Source organism: Oncorhynchus mykiss, chromosome 4, assembly GCF_057628025.1.
Source record: "Oncorhynchus mykiss isolate SJ-2025 chromosome 4, ASM5762802v1, whole genome shotgun sequence".
In the NCBI taxonomy this organism is placed as follows: Eukaryota; Metazoa; Chordata; class Actinopteri; order Salmoniformes; family Salmonidae; genus Oncorhynchus; species Oncorhynchus mykiss.
Genome location: NC_143025.1, coordinates 17,189,310 through 17,204,124, shown reverse-complemented (window position 1 = coordinate 17,204,124; position 14,815 = coordinate 17,189,310). Strand labels below are relative to the sequence as shown.

The following is a 14,815-nucleotide window of genomic DNA, read 5'->3' as shown; positions in this document are numbered from 1 at the left end:
AAAAGTAGTTATCAAGACAATGAAAAGAGAGAAAGGCAAAGTTTTTGATGCATTATTTAATGATCTAACCATATAAAATATATTTCACTAGCGAGTGTAAAAAATACTTATAAAATGGCAATGTAGTGTTATCATAGAGAATGGGGAGGTCAGTTGACTTGACACACCTTGGTATATTCTAATACATACTAAAAGGAAGATTTTCGCTAGCCATCAGACATGATTCTAAACACATTACTTTGTCCTAACAATACCCTGAGATTGCTAGAATGGTATAAAACGATATACTAAGGATTGTCACTAATTCAGATATGTTAACTCACTTCTATTTTATTAAATGGAAAAATAGTCTGTAGTGCTGACAAATAGTGTAAGCACAACATTCTCTTTTTTAAACACGGAAATCACATGGGCATTTAAGTATAAATGATGACAGTTAATCTGACTATGGGTAAGGTAAGGAACCGTTTACATGGGTAGTTATTGAGATTTTTGGATACTTTAATCAACCAATTATTCACATTTCACAGGTAAAAAGTACACACTACAAGGTATATTCAGTCAGTCACTAATGTAAACATGCAGAGGGCCAACATTTTTTTACAGACCGTGTGACCAAGAAATACTGGGCCCTAACAACCACAGGAAAAAGTTAAAAGTTAAAAGTCCTACAATGTGATTTTCTGGATTTTTTTTTTCTCATTTTGTCTGTCATAGTTGAAGCGTACCTATGATGAAAAGGCCTCTACAGGCCTCTCTCATCTTTTAAGTGGGAGAACTTGCACAATTGGTGGCTGACTAAATACTTTTTTGCCCTACTGTATGTCAGCCTGCTCAGTCGGTGATGCTCTCAAACACTGCCTATTTCTGTGTTGCTCAGATGTGGTGGTATGCGGGTGAGAGGAGTCAGGGTCAGAGGAGGGAGGCAGCGTTCTTGAGCAGCAGAGGCTTGGCCAGCTCCAGTATGTCCAGGTTCGGGTCCAGAGACCTCCCCAGCCCCTCCAGCACCATGATGGCAAACACAATGGACGCAAAGTTACTCTCCAACTTCACCTGATTGAGGGGCAAACAAACCACAAGGTCAACAGGAGTCTTGGTAATAGACTCATATACTGTACATTCAGTAAATTAAGTCAATGTGAGATGTCTAGCCATGACTATTGATATTACAGAAAAGGTTGGTGGTTTTGAAACTAGACTCTCTCACTCCAGGACTGGTTTTATTTACCTTGTGGGTGATGAGCAATCCAAAGACTCTGGATAGCAAATCAGTTACTTGGACCTTCCCCAGTGAGAGAGTGTTGCTGAGGGCATGGTCCACCAGCTCTGCCATCTCCTTCTTGAACCGTGGCACATCCTGGCACTCATTGGTCCTGGCATGGTTCAGGATCAGCTCTGCCACTTGTTCCCCCTAAACATAACAGCTATGGATGTTAGAAGCTCATGACATCATTGGATACCCCATCCCAATGTTCAAGGCAAGTGAGAAGCCTCATAAACCCTCTTTGGCCTACTCTGGAGCTTCTAGGGCAAGTTCTAAATTCATGTTTGTGTGTGATGCGTGCATCTCTCTCACCTGTCGTAGCACCACGGCGGTGAACACGGCTCTGAAGTTCCTACGGTCTCTGTCGTTGAGCTGTGCCACGATGCCAGCGTCCAGAAGCACCAGCTGCAGAGGGGCCGGGGCCGGCCTCATGCTCACCACCACTGTGTCGCACAGGTCCGTCAGGGTGACCCTTTCCTGGGGGTCGTTGTCCCCTCCACCCCCGCTACATTGGAGCAGGATGTTACCCGGGTGCAGGTCCGCATGCACAAAGTTATCCACAAACACCTATACAAACACACATAGGAGGATATGGAGCTGGTAAGCTTGATTCAATGTTAAGAAAGAAGAAGGTATATGAAGGGTTTCAAATATGTATTTCCAGTTGCAAATGTCACAATGAGGGACATGCTTAGGCCCTCACCATCTTGAGAAGTGTCTCTACTCCCATCCTGGCAATTCTCTGTTTCACCTTTAGAGGGACCTCCGGTCTCAGGTAGTTGGAGATGGGCTCACTCTCCTGAAACACTAAACACGTTACTTATTCAATAGCGATGGTTAAGTTGTCTCTTTCGACTAATATCATTCATTTGATTCAGTAATGCCCAGAGCAAACAGGACCCACTACTGGCAGACGATGAACTGAAAACTTAACACAGAATACTCGTTCACCATAGGGGGCATATTGCCGCTGACATTTGTGACTGAGACTTGTAAAAGTGTGCTTTAATCAACTGGCATTTGTGCCTGCTAGACATACAAATAAAATGATTTATTGGTTCCTTTGAAACAAGGTCCAGTTGCGGCCGCAACTTGACTAGAGTGTGAATGACTCATGACGGAATGCAATTGCTTGACTGTCGTGAGGGTGATAAGCACAATATCGCTTGGCGAACTGCAGCAGCCCCCCAAACAATTAGTTCTCGAGTTCAAGTTCATTGAGCAGAGACTGTGTATGTTTTGCTTCTACAACGCTGTGCCCATCATAACAATCCATAATCAATCGATTGTATTCATTCTAGCACCATGTGATCAACAATCAGTTGTAAGCATGTCTGCATTCTCTATGATGCCTGCAGCATGATCTATTTTTGCACATATGATAGACAGTTGTTGGTCAGAGCACGTCGTCTGGAGCCGCTGAGCCGGAGGAGCTTGTATTAATCCTGCTGTAGGACTCATTGTGGCAAGCAGGCCAAAACGTGACTCGACTCAAAAAGTTCAAAAAGAACGAATAGTTTGAACTGCGCATCACTATTATTCGACCTCTCCCATAGATTTTTTTACTGGTGTTGTGTCATTACTTTCTTCTATTCATATTTGGCATTGTGGTGAAGGTGCCGTCTCAACTCACCTCAAAGGTTTCCACTAAAATTGACCTGGTGACAAATGGTCGAAGAGGAGTTGGGAACTTGACAAAATCAACATCCTTGAAATTCTCCCGGAATTTTTCGATGTTATTGGCTTCAAACCGCAGGTCAATCTGCAATAAAACATCCCAAAACATCCCTAATATCCCTAAAAACTGCACTTGAAATTGTTCAAATCTACAGCTATTCAATTGGAACTCAAAGTGTGTGTGTACTGGAGTTGTCTACCTGTTTGGTCATGAGCACCTCAAACTCCTCCACTATCTCAGGCAGGCTGAGCCATTTGAATCCAGGCAGACAGTTGATGAGCCAGCTGCCTGCCCTCATCAGTAGCATGTCAATCTCTACCTGTCTCCTGATCCCTGGATGAAGCACCTGGACAGAGAGAAGAGGAGGAGATTAAGAAAGAGGAGGGCATTTATTGCATGTTGTTTTCTAACAAAATCATGTCCCATATATAATAATTCAATTTGAGTACAGATATGCAGTTATTGGCACCTCAAAACATTTAACGAATTCCCTGCCTGTGACTTTTAGCACACCCTCTCTCAGGGACACAAACTCTAACTTTCAAACTCCTGCAGTAGGCTCCCCTTCCCCTCTAGAGCCTAGGTTATGGGTAGTAAACTGGCCCTTCACACCTCTGGCCCTAGAGTCCTTCCATGTCAATTCAAAAACACCCCCCCCCCCCCCAATCTCAGATTGTGCTGAAATTGTTTCTGTAGTTAGAAACAGATAAGATTAGCATTCCTGAAACATTATTTTGTTCAGATGTAATTTGATCTCTGAGAAATTAAGCTAATTGATTGCATCCAAATTGGCCCTTTTAAAATTATTTGGATTCACATAATATTCAAATATAGTACCCAAAATCTGATTTGAACCAACATTTTTCCTACCTGAGTAAGACGTGAGGAATCCAATAAAATGGTCAAAAGCCATACAGTATCAGTTCTCTATATCTGACAAGTAATATGGGTATTGCTTTTTCATCCTATGTAATGTATTCCCTGTGAATCAAGTGTTGTTTTTTTCCCTGTTCAATTAACCATTTGCAGGTTTAGGTAGAAAACCAATAGCTTTTGCTCATGATGAAAATAAATTGTGTGGTCATCCTGAAGTCAAGACAGTCCTCCATGAAAGCAATTGCTTGACATCAAGGGAAAATCAAAAGAAGTCAGCCAAGACCTCAGGGAAAAAAATGTAGACCTCCACAAGTCTGGTTCATCCTTGGGAGCAATTTCCAAATCTGTACAAACAATAGTACGCAAGTATAAACACCATGGGACCACGCAGCTGTCATACCGCTCAGGAAGGAGAAGCGTTTTGTCTCCTAGAGATGAACGTACTTTAGTGCGAAAAGTGCAAATCAATTCCAGAACAACAGCAAAGGACCTTGTGAAGATGCTGGAGGAAACCGGTACAAAAGTATCTATATCCACAGTAAAACGAGTCATATTTCAAAATAAGCTGAAAGGCCGCTCAGCAAGGAAGAAGCCACTGCTCCAAAACCGCCATTAAAAAAGCCAAACTACGGTTTGCAACTGCACATGGGGACAAAGATCGTACTTTTTGGAGAAATGTCCTCTGGTCTGATGAAACAAAAAAAATATTGTTTGGTCATAATGACCATCATTATGTTTGGAGGAAAAAGGGGGAGGCTTGCAAGCTGAAGAACAACATTCCAACCGTAAAACACGGGGTGGCAGCATCATGTTGTGGGGGTGCTTTGCTGTAGGAGGGACTGATGCACTTCACAAAATAGATGGCATCATGAGGCAGGAAGATTATGTGGATACATTGAAGCAACATCTAAAGACATCAGTCAGGAAGTTAAAGCTTGGTCGCAAATGGAATCTTCCAAATGGACAATGACCCCAAGCAGACTTCCAAAGTTGTTGCAAAATGGCTAAAGGACAACAAAGTCAAGGTATTGGAGTGGCCATCACCAAGCCCTGACATCAATCCTATAGAACATTTGTGGGCAGAACTGAAAAAGCGTGTGCGAGCAAGGAGGCCCACAAACCTGACTCAGTTACACCAGCTCTGTCAGGAGGAATGTGCCAAAACTCACCCAACTTATTGTGGGAAGCTTGTGGAAGGCTACCCGAAATGTTTGACCCAAGTTAAACAATTTAAAGGCAATGCTACCAAATACTAATTGAGTGTATGTAAACTTCTGACCCACTGGGAATGTGATTAAAGAAATAAAAGCTGAAATATATTATTCTCTACTATTATTCCTACATTTCACATTCTTAAAATAAAGTGGTGATCCTAACTGACCTAAGGGAATTCTTACAAGGATTAAATGTCAGGAATTGTGAAAAACTGATTTAAATGTATTTGGCTAAGGTGTATGTAAACTTCCGACTTCAACTGTATTAGAGGTTGACCGATTAATCTTAATGGCCGATTAATTAGGGCCAATTTCAAGTTTTCATAACAATCGGAAATCTGTATTTTTGGACACCAATTTGGCCATTTTTATTTTTTTTACACCATTATTTAACTAGGCAAGTCAGTTAAGAACACATTCTTAGTGTCAATGACGGCCTAGGAACGGTGGGTTAACTGCCTTGTTCAGGGGCACAACAACAGATTTTTACCTCGTCAGCTCGGGGGATTCAATCTTGCAACCTTACAGTTAACTAGTTCAACGCTCTAACCACCTGATTTCATTGCACTCCATGAGGAGCCTGCCTGCCTGTTACGCGAATGCAGTAGAAGCCAAGGTAAGTTGCTAGCTAGCATTAAACTTAATTTATAAAAATCTATCAATCATTCCCTGATCCACCTCTACGCAGACGACACCATTCTGTATACTTCCGGCCCGTCCTTAGACACTGTGCTATCTAACCTCCAAACGAGCTTCAATGCCATACAACACTCCTTCCGTGGCCTCCAACTGCTCTTAAACGCTAGTAAAACCAAATGCATGCTTTTCAACCGTTCGCTGCCTGCACCCGCACGCCCGACTAGCATCACCACCCTGGATGGTTCCGACCTAGAATATGTGGACATCTATAAGTACCTAGGTGTCTGGCTAGACTGTAAACTCTCCTTCCAGACTCATATCAAACATCTCCAATCTAAAATCAAATCTAGAATCGGCTTTCTATTCCACAACAAAGCCTCCTTCACTCACGCCGCAAAACTTACCTTAGTAAAACTGACTATCCTACCGATCCTCGACTTCGGCGATGTCATCTACAAAATAGCTTCCAATACTCTACTCAGCAAACTGGATGCAGTTTATCACAGTGCCATCCGTTTTGTTACTAAAGCACCTTATACCACCCACCACTGCGACCTGTATGCTCTAGTCGGCTGGCCCTCGCTACATATTCGTCGCCAGACCCACTGGCTCCAGGTCATCTACAAGTCCATGCTAGGTAAAGCTCCGCCTTATCTCAGTTCACTGGTCACGATGGCAACACCCACCCGTAGCACGCGCTCCAGCAGGTGTATCTCACTGATCATCCCTAAAGCCAACACCTCATTTGGCCGCCTTTCCTTCCAGTTCTCTGCTGCCTGTGACTGGAACGAATTGCAAAAATCGCTGAAGTTGGAGACTTTTATCTCCCTCACCAACAACAAACATCTGCTATCTGAGCAGCTAACCGATCGCTGCAGCTGTACATAGTCTATCGGTAAATAGCCCAACCAATTTTACCTACCCTATCTGAGCAGCTAACCGATCGCTGCAGCTGTACATAGTCTATCGGTAAATAGCCCACCCAATTTTACCTACATCATCCCCATACTGTTTATATTTATTTACTTTTCTGCTCTTTTGCACACCAATATCTCTACCTGTACATGACCATCTGATCATTTATCACTCCAGTGTTAATCTGCAAAATTGTAATTATCCGCCTACCTTCTCATGCCTTTTGCACACAATGTATATAGACTCTCTTTTTTTCTACTGTGTTATTGACTTGTTAATTGTTTACTCCATGTGTAACTCTGTGTTGTCTGCTGACACTGCTATGCTTTATCTTGGCCAGGTCGCAAATGAGAACTTGTTCTCAACTAGCCTACCTGGTTAAATAAAGGTAAAATAAAAAATAATAATACTCACTAGTTAACTACACATGTTGATGATATTACTCGTTTATCTAGCGTGTCCTCCGTTGCATATAAACAATGTGGTGCGTATCGTTGCTCCAACGTGTACCTAACCATAAACATCAATGCCTTTCTTAAAATCAATACACAGAAGTATATATGAAGTATATATTTCTAAACCTGCATATTTAGCTAAAAGAAATCCAGGTTAGCAGGCAATATTAATCAGTTGAAATTGTGTCACTTCGCTTGCGTTCATTGCACGCAGAGTCCGTGTATATGCAACATTTTGGGCCACCTAATTTGCCAGAAGTTTACATAATTATGACATAACATTGAAGGGTGTGCAATGTAACAGGAATATTTAGACTTATGGATGCCACCCGTTAGATAAAATACGGGTTCCGTAATTCAATGAAAGAATAAACGTCTTGTTTTCGAGATGATAGTTTCTGGATTCGACCATATTAATAACCTACGACTCGTATTACTATGTTTTATTATGTTATAATTAAGTCTATGATTTGATAGAGCAGTCTGACTGAGCAGTGGTAGGCAGCAGCAGGCTCGTAAGCATTCATTCAAACAGCACTTTCATACGTTTCGCTGTGCTTAAAGCATTGCGCTGTTTATGACTTCAATCCCATCAACTCCCGAGATGAGGCTGGTGTAACCGATGTGAAATAGCTAGCTAGTTAGCGGGGTGCGAGCTAATAGCGTTTCAAACGTCACTCGCTCTGAGACTTGGAGTGGTTGTTCCCCTTGCTCTACAAGGGTAATGCTGCTTCGAGTGTGGTTGTTGTCGATGTGTTCCTGGTTCGAGCCCAGGTAGGGGCGAGGAGAGGGATGGAAGCTATACTGTTACACTGGCAATACTAAAGTGCCTATAAGAACATCCAATAGTCAAAGGTTAATGAAATACAAATGGTATAGAGAGAAATAGTCCTATAATTCCTATAATAACTACTAAATTTCTTACCTGGGAATATTGAAGACTTCTGTTAAAAGGAACCACCAGCTTTCATATGTTCTCATGTTCTGAGCAAGGAACTTAAACGTTAGCTTTCTTATATGGCACATATTGCACTTTTACTTTCTTCTCCAACACTTTGTTTTTGCATTAATTAAACCCAATTGAACATGTTTCATTATTTGAGGTTAAATTGATTTTATTGATTGATTTTATTTATTAAGTTAAAATAAGTGTTCATTCAGTATTGTTGTAATTGTCATTATTACAAATACATTTGAAAGAAAATTGTCCGATTAATCGGTATCTGCTTTTTTTGGGCCTCCAATTATCGGTATCGGTATTGAAAAATCATAAATTGGTCGACCTCTAAACTGTATACTACTTGTCAGACATAGATAACTGATACGGTATACTGGTGGTTGGGGTTGGGTGTCTGTGGGTGGCATTTGACCATGTCATTGGATTCTTAATTTATTACTCATTGTTAGGAACAATATTGTCCAAATTGGATGTTAGGTACTATATTTGCCGATTATATTAATCCAATAAATTAAAATAGCCAATTTAGGTGCAATCAATTAGATCCAATGATATTTCAACAAAATATTGTTTCAGGAATGCTAATCTTTTCTGTTTCTAACTACAGAAACAATGGCACAAGTAACCTACATACACACAAACTATCTTGGTCAAATAGGGGAGAGTGGCATTGTGCCATGAGGTGTTGCTTTATCCGTTTTGTTAAGAAACGTGTTGCAAATTTCAAATTGTTTGCATAGTCAACTTACACACAGCTCTGACACACACACCAACCAGACATGCCACCAGGGGTCTTTTCACAGTCCCCAAATCCAGAACAAATTCAAGAAAGTGTACAGTATTATATAGAGCCATTATTGCATGAAACTCCCTACCTTCTCATATTGCTCAAATGAACAGCAAACCTGGTTTAAAAAATGAAGTGATCTTGAGGGGTCATTACAGACAAGGCTTCGATCCCAGGCACAATTGGCCCAGCGTCATTCGGGTTAGGGGAGGATTTGGCCGGGGGTGCTTTACTTGGCTCATCGTGCTCCTAGCAACTCCTTGTGGTGGGCCGGGCGCCTGCAGGCTGACTTCGGTCGTCAGTTGAACAGTGTTTCCACCGACACATTGGTGCAGCTGGCTTCCGGGTAAAGCGGGCGGGTGTTAAGAAGCGCGGTTTGGCGGATCATGTTTCGGAGGACACATGACTCGACCTTCACCTCTCCCGAGCCCATTGAGGAGTTGCAGCGATGAGACAAGATCGGAATTAGATTGCAAATGAATATCACAAAATTGGGGAGAAAAAGTGCGTACATTTTTTTTAAAGTGATGCAGTCAGTCTCTCCTCAACACAATTGTTGTATGCTGCCTTTATGTATAGCTGTATTGTAATATGTGCAAGGAGCATACAGTGCATTCGGAAAGCAGACCCCTTGAATTTTTCCACATCGTGAAATTACAGCCTTATTCTAAAATTGATTACATGTATTTTTTCCTCAATCTACACACAATACCCCATAATGACAAAGCGAAAACAGGTTTTTAGAATTTTTGCACATGTATAAAAAATGAACACAGAAATACCTTATTTATAAAAGTATTCAGACCCTTTGCTATGAGACTCAAAATGGAGCTCCGGTGCGTCCTGTTTCCATTGATCATCATTGAGATGTTTCTATAACTTGATTGGAATCCACCTGTGGTAAATTCAATTGATTGGACATGATTTGGAAAGGCACACACCAGTCTATAGTTCACAGCACATGTCGGAGCAAAAACCAAGCCATGAGGTCGAATGAATTGTCTGTAGAGCTCCGAGACAGGATTGTGTCAAGGCACAGATCTGGGGGTACCAAAAAATGCCTGCAGCATTGAAGGTCCCCAAGAACACAGTGGTCTCAATCATTCTTAAATGGAAGATGTTTGGAACCACCAAGACTCTTCCTAGAGGTGTCCGCCGGCCAAACTGAGCAATCGGGCAGAAGGGCCTTGGTCATGGAGGTGACCAAGAACCTGATGGTCACTAACAGAGCTCCAGAGTTCCTCTGTGGAGATGGGACAACCTTCCAGAATAACAACATTCTCTGCAACACTCCACCAATCAGGCTTTTATGGTGGAGTGGCCAGAAGGAAGCACATGACAGCCCGCTTAGAGTTTGCCAAAAGGCAACTGAAGGACTTTCAGACCATGAGAAACAAGATTCTCTCATCTGATGAAACCAAGATTGAAATCTTTGGCCTGAATATCAAGCGTCATGTCTGGAGGTAACCTGGCACCATCCCTACGGTGAAGCATGGTGGTGGCAGCATCATGCTATGTGGATATTTTTCAGCAGCAGCGACTGGGAGACTTGTCAGGATCGAGGGAAAGGTGAACGGAGCAAAGTACAGAGAGATCCTTGATGAAAACCTCCTTAAGAGCGCTCAGGACTTCAGACTGGGGCGAAGGTTCACCTTCCAACAGGACAACAACCCTAACCACACAGCCAAGTCAACACAGGAGTGGCTTCGGAAAAAGTCTCTGAATGTCCTTGAGTGGCCCAGCCAGAGCTCAGACTTAAACCCAATCGAACATCTCTGGAGAAACCTGAAAATAGCTGTACAGCAATGCTCCCCATCCAACCTGACAGCGCTTGAGGAGAACAATGGGACAAACTCCCCAAATACAGTTGTGCCAAGCTTGTAGCGTCATACTCAAGACTTTAATCGCTGCCAAATGTGCTTCAACAAAGTACTGAGTAAAGTGTCTGAATACGTATGCACATTTTTAGTACATTTGCAAACATTTCTAAAAACCTATTTTTGCTTTGTCATTATGGGGTATTGTGTGGAGACTGATAAATGGGAAAAAAACAAACAATGGAATCCATTTTAGAATAAGGCTGTAAAGTAACGAAATGTGGAAAAAGTCAAGGGGTCTGAATTAGAGGTCAACCGATTATGATTTTTCAACGCCGATACCGAAAATTGGAAGACCAAAAAAGACAATACCGATTAATCGGCCGACTTTTTTTGTTGTTGTTTGTAATAATGACAATTACAACAATACTGAATGAACACTTATTTTAACTTAATATAATACATCAATAAAATCCTGTGAAATAATGAAACTTGTTCAATTTGGTTTAAATAATGCAAAAACAAAGTGTTGGAGAAGAAAGTAAAAATGCAATATGTGCCATGTAAGAAAGCTAACGTTTCAGTTCCTTGCTCAGAACATGAGAATATGTGAAAGCTGGTGGTTCCTTTTAACATGAGTCTTCAATATTCCCAGGTAAGACGTTTTAGGTTGTAGTTATTATAGGAATTATAGGACTATTTCCCTCTATACCATTTGTATTTCATTAACCTTTGACTATTGGATGTTCTTATAGGCACTTTAGTATTGCCAGTGGAACAGTATAGCTTCCGTCCCTCTAGTTAGCGCGCGCTAACTAGCTAGCCATTTCACTTCGGTTACACCAGCCTCATCTCGGGAGTTGATAGGCTTGAAGTCATAAACAGCGCAATGCTTGACGCACAACGAAGAGCTGCTGGCAAAACGCACAAAAGTGCTGTTTGAATGAATGTTTACGCGCCTGCTTCTGCCTACCACCGCTCAGTCAGATACTTGTATGCTTTGTCAGATTATATGCAACGCAGGACACGCTAGATAATATCTAGTAATATAATCAACCATGTGTAGTTAACTAGTAATTATGATTGATTGTTTTTTTATAAGATAAGTTTAATGCTAGCTAGCAACTTACCTTGGCTTACTGCATTCACGTAACAGTGGAGTGCAATGAGAGGCAGGTGGTTAGAGCGTTGGACTAGTTAACTGTAAGGTTGCAAGATTGAATCCCTGAGCTGACAAGGTAAAAATCTTGTTCTGCCCCTGAACAAGGCAGTTAACCCACCGTTCCTAGGCCGTCATTGAAAATAAGAATGCGTTCTTAATGGACTTGCCTAGTTAAATAAAGTTTAAATAAAGGTGTAAAAAATAATAAGAATGTGTTCTTAACTGACTTTGTTAAATGAAGGTTCGTTAAATGACCGATTTCCGATTGTTATGAAAACAAAATCGGCCCTAATTAAATCGGCCATTCCGATTAATCGGTCGACCTCTAGTCTGAATGCACTGCGTAGATTTCCATTCAGTCCTTCCCTTGGTTATAGCCTTGTTGCTCTACTTGTGCTGTCAGTTATCCATGTACATTCCCATTCTGTCAATACAGTCCTCTGCTTGGAACACTTTGGAGGTTGCCTTGTCTCTCTAACAGGAGATAGTTGTCAATAAGCCACAGACCAGCTTATTCTGGAGGCTCCTCAGTCAAAAAATATACTTTCCCTCATGTTGATTGATACCCACCTTAATAGCTACAGGAATCAGATGCTCTTTCTCTGTACCGTCCCCATTAGGGGCGTCTGTGTAGCTCCTCTCCCTGGTTTCATGATGGCCCTCGTCCTCCTCTTTCCCCTTCCACAGCCCCCTAAAAGTCCCCAGGACACCCTTTAGTCCCAGGATCTCCCAGGCCTCCAGCATATCCTCTCTCTCCATCTCCTCCACCAGGGCCTGGAAGGCTGTGTCTTCCACGCTGTCCACCCTGGCCCATCCCCGGTACACCTGAGCCACGCATCCTGACCCTACAGGCTCCCTGCTCTCAAACACAAACAGCCTCCTCCAGCCCTCCCCGAATGCTCGGCGCAGACACTGCTTGGTGTGGGCCCAGCAGTGGGGACGCACACGCACGTGCAGCCTGGAAAAACATTCACAGAAGTCCTGGGAGAAGATGTCCCTGCGTGTGCTGGCCCACTGGCCCAGCTTAATGTAGGTAGGACCAGAGGTCTCAGTGACCCACAGCAGGGCATCCAGCCAGCGAGAGGCCCAGTAAGAGGAGATGACAGTCAGAGGATAGAGCAACAGGAGCGGGCCGAACTTCAGGAGTAACACCAGGGCGCGCAGGCTTAGGCGCAAGAAGAACACCAGCTTGTGCACCTGGACTTTGGCTACAGACTTCCTCTCTGTAGTCTGGGGTGCCAGGGAGGCCTCTTGGCATCTTGCCATACAGGATGTGGCATTCACTGCTCCCCAGCACAGCAGGGTGACTTTTGGCATCTGGGTTAAAATCTGGCCTCTTTTGACAAGACATGTTCTGGTGCTAGGTATGAGTCGGACTCTTACAGAACTTCCAACTCTATGGACGGTGTACCTTAGGTTTAAGAGGAAGCTTCTGGCACTCAATGCAGCCATAACTATGATGATAATATCGCTAACACGTAATTTAAAAAGTAGATTTGAAAAAGTCTAAAATTATAGATAAAACATTGTCCACAAGTTTTCACAATAGTGACTAAACATAGCTATTACTGTTTGGAAGTTATCCACATTACAGCTTCAATTGCTGACAGATATTGATAATTGGCTTCCAATCCTTGCCCCTTCGAACTGCTTGCTCACAATTCCACAGATGCGTCATAGCTGAGGACAGACATAGCCCACCTATGTCCTCTTTGAAAACATGTCCCACTGCAAATCAAGAAGAATTCCAAGTAAGTTCAACTAGCTAGTATCAAAGGACTGCAAGGTATATTTTGACATTAATTTAAGGGGCTACAGTCATTAAGCCTAGGCTATATAGCTGAACTGTGATACAGAGGCTTGCTTAGCTACGAGTAATATGACTAGTCTATTGCCATGTAAACACATATTACCTCAAAATGAGTACGTGACCAATCAAACTGTCATGTCCTTTCTTCAGTCAACATGCAGCACGCTCAACCCTAGCTAATATATTATCAAATCATTCAATAGAAGATATCAACCTCAACTAGCATATATATTTTCATTGAAAACATAATTGCAAAACAACGGGAACTTCCGGGTGTCTACGTCACTTTACAGGGGTGTAATCATTTATCCAAATAGTTGCAAAAGTTTTATTGTGCAACAGTAACTAGCGTTTCTATTGGATAGGTTCATCAAACAGGGCGGGACCTAGCCGAATCTGTCAATAGAAACGCTAGTTTTCGTTTCACGTTTGCAACTGTTTTGCGTAATGATTGCACCCCAGATGCCGACGTCTTAAAGCGATAGGCACCTAATAAAAAAACAGCCACATCCATATAATAATGTAATGGGTTGGGGAAAACTCCCCGTGAGGTAATATTCCCCCAACATGATCAAGTTATTTCAATACATTAAGCTTAGGTTTTTACGTTTTTAAAAAACTTTTTATCAAATACATATGTTTTGTGCAGGAATTCACACATTCACTGTGCAGTTGTTGGGTTGTCCAAAAGAGGGAGACAGAGGAGAAGGTGAGATACAGACAATGGTTTCAGTGCTTAGAATAGCTGTCCAAGTGTTTGCATTATCATTAGATCAATTATTTAATTGAACATGTTGTCATCGATAGGGCTTCATCTATCAAAAACTGATAGTATCATTCCTAGTCATGGTGCGTGTCTCTGGACAGAGGGCCTCCACATCCCAGCTGTTGAGTAGAGAGGACAAGGAAATGGGGATCTATCCACACAAAATTTTGGAGAAATGCCAAACAGATGTTATTGCCACCATCCTGTCCCCTCAGCCATTGATGGGGAAATGCAGGCTTTTCAAATCTCTCCTGCACTTCAAATGGAGAGGTCAGACCTTGGCCCTGAAGGTCACAGAGTTTGTTGCTGTGGTTCTATGCCATGTTGGAGTCACTGATATTTGTGAAGGGTAGCCTAGGAAAGGGTAAGGTAGTCTAGTTCAACTCATTGAACTCTCTCAGTGAGAACCCAGCGAGACTATAACCACACCAGTGGAGGCTGCTGAGGGGAGGATGGAAGGGTACCAACCACATG

The 14,815-nt window shown here is 42.3% G+C and overlaps 1 protein-coding gene across 3 annotated transcripts; it reads right to left on the bottom strand.

Moving 5' to 3' along the window:
• Positions 1-41: 41 nt before the first annotated feature.
• adck2 (aarF domain containing kinase 2) lies at positions 42-13,874 on the bottom strand. 3 transcript variants are annotated; one of them, XR_016495146.1, is made up of 8 exons: positions 13,679-13,864; positions 12,336-13,493; positions 3,142-3,288; positions 2,898-3,026; positions 1,968-2,071; positions 1,577-1,831; positions 1,229-1,411; positions 42-1,053 (listed from the first exon to the last, which is right to left on the bottom strand). XR_016495146.1 is itself a non-coding variant. In XM_021598937.3 (8 exons), the coding sequence occupies exons 2-8, from the start codon at positions 13,215-13,217 to the stop codon at positions 913-915; spliced, it is 1,833 nt and encodes a 610-aa protein (XP_021454612.2). In that variant the 5' UTR covers positions 13,218-13,493; positions 13,679-13,874; the 3' UTR covers positions 42-912. The 3 variants fall into 3 exon arrangements, 2 of the variants coding, with proteins under 2 accessions (XP_021454612.2, XP_090087411.1); XM_021598937.3 differs by having other exon boundaries at positions 1,968-2,063; positions 13,679-13,874; XM_090231285.1 differs by lacking the exons at positions 3,142-3,288; positions 12,336-13,493; positions 13,679-13,864 and having other exon boundaries at positions 2,898-2,997.
• Between the last annotated feature and the right edge of the window lie 941 nt (positions 13,875-14,815).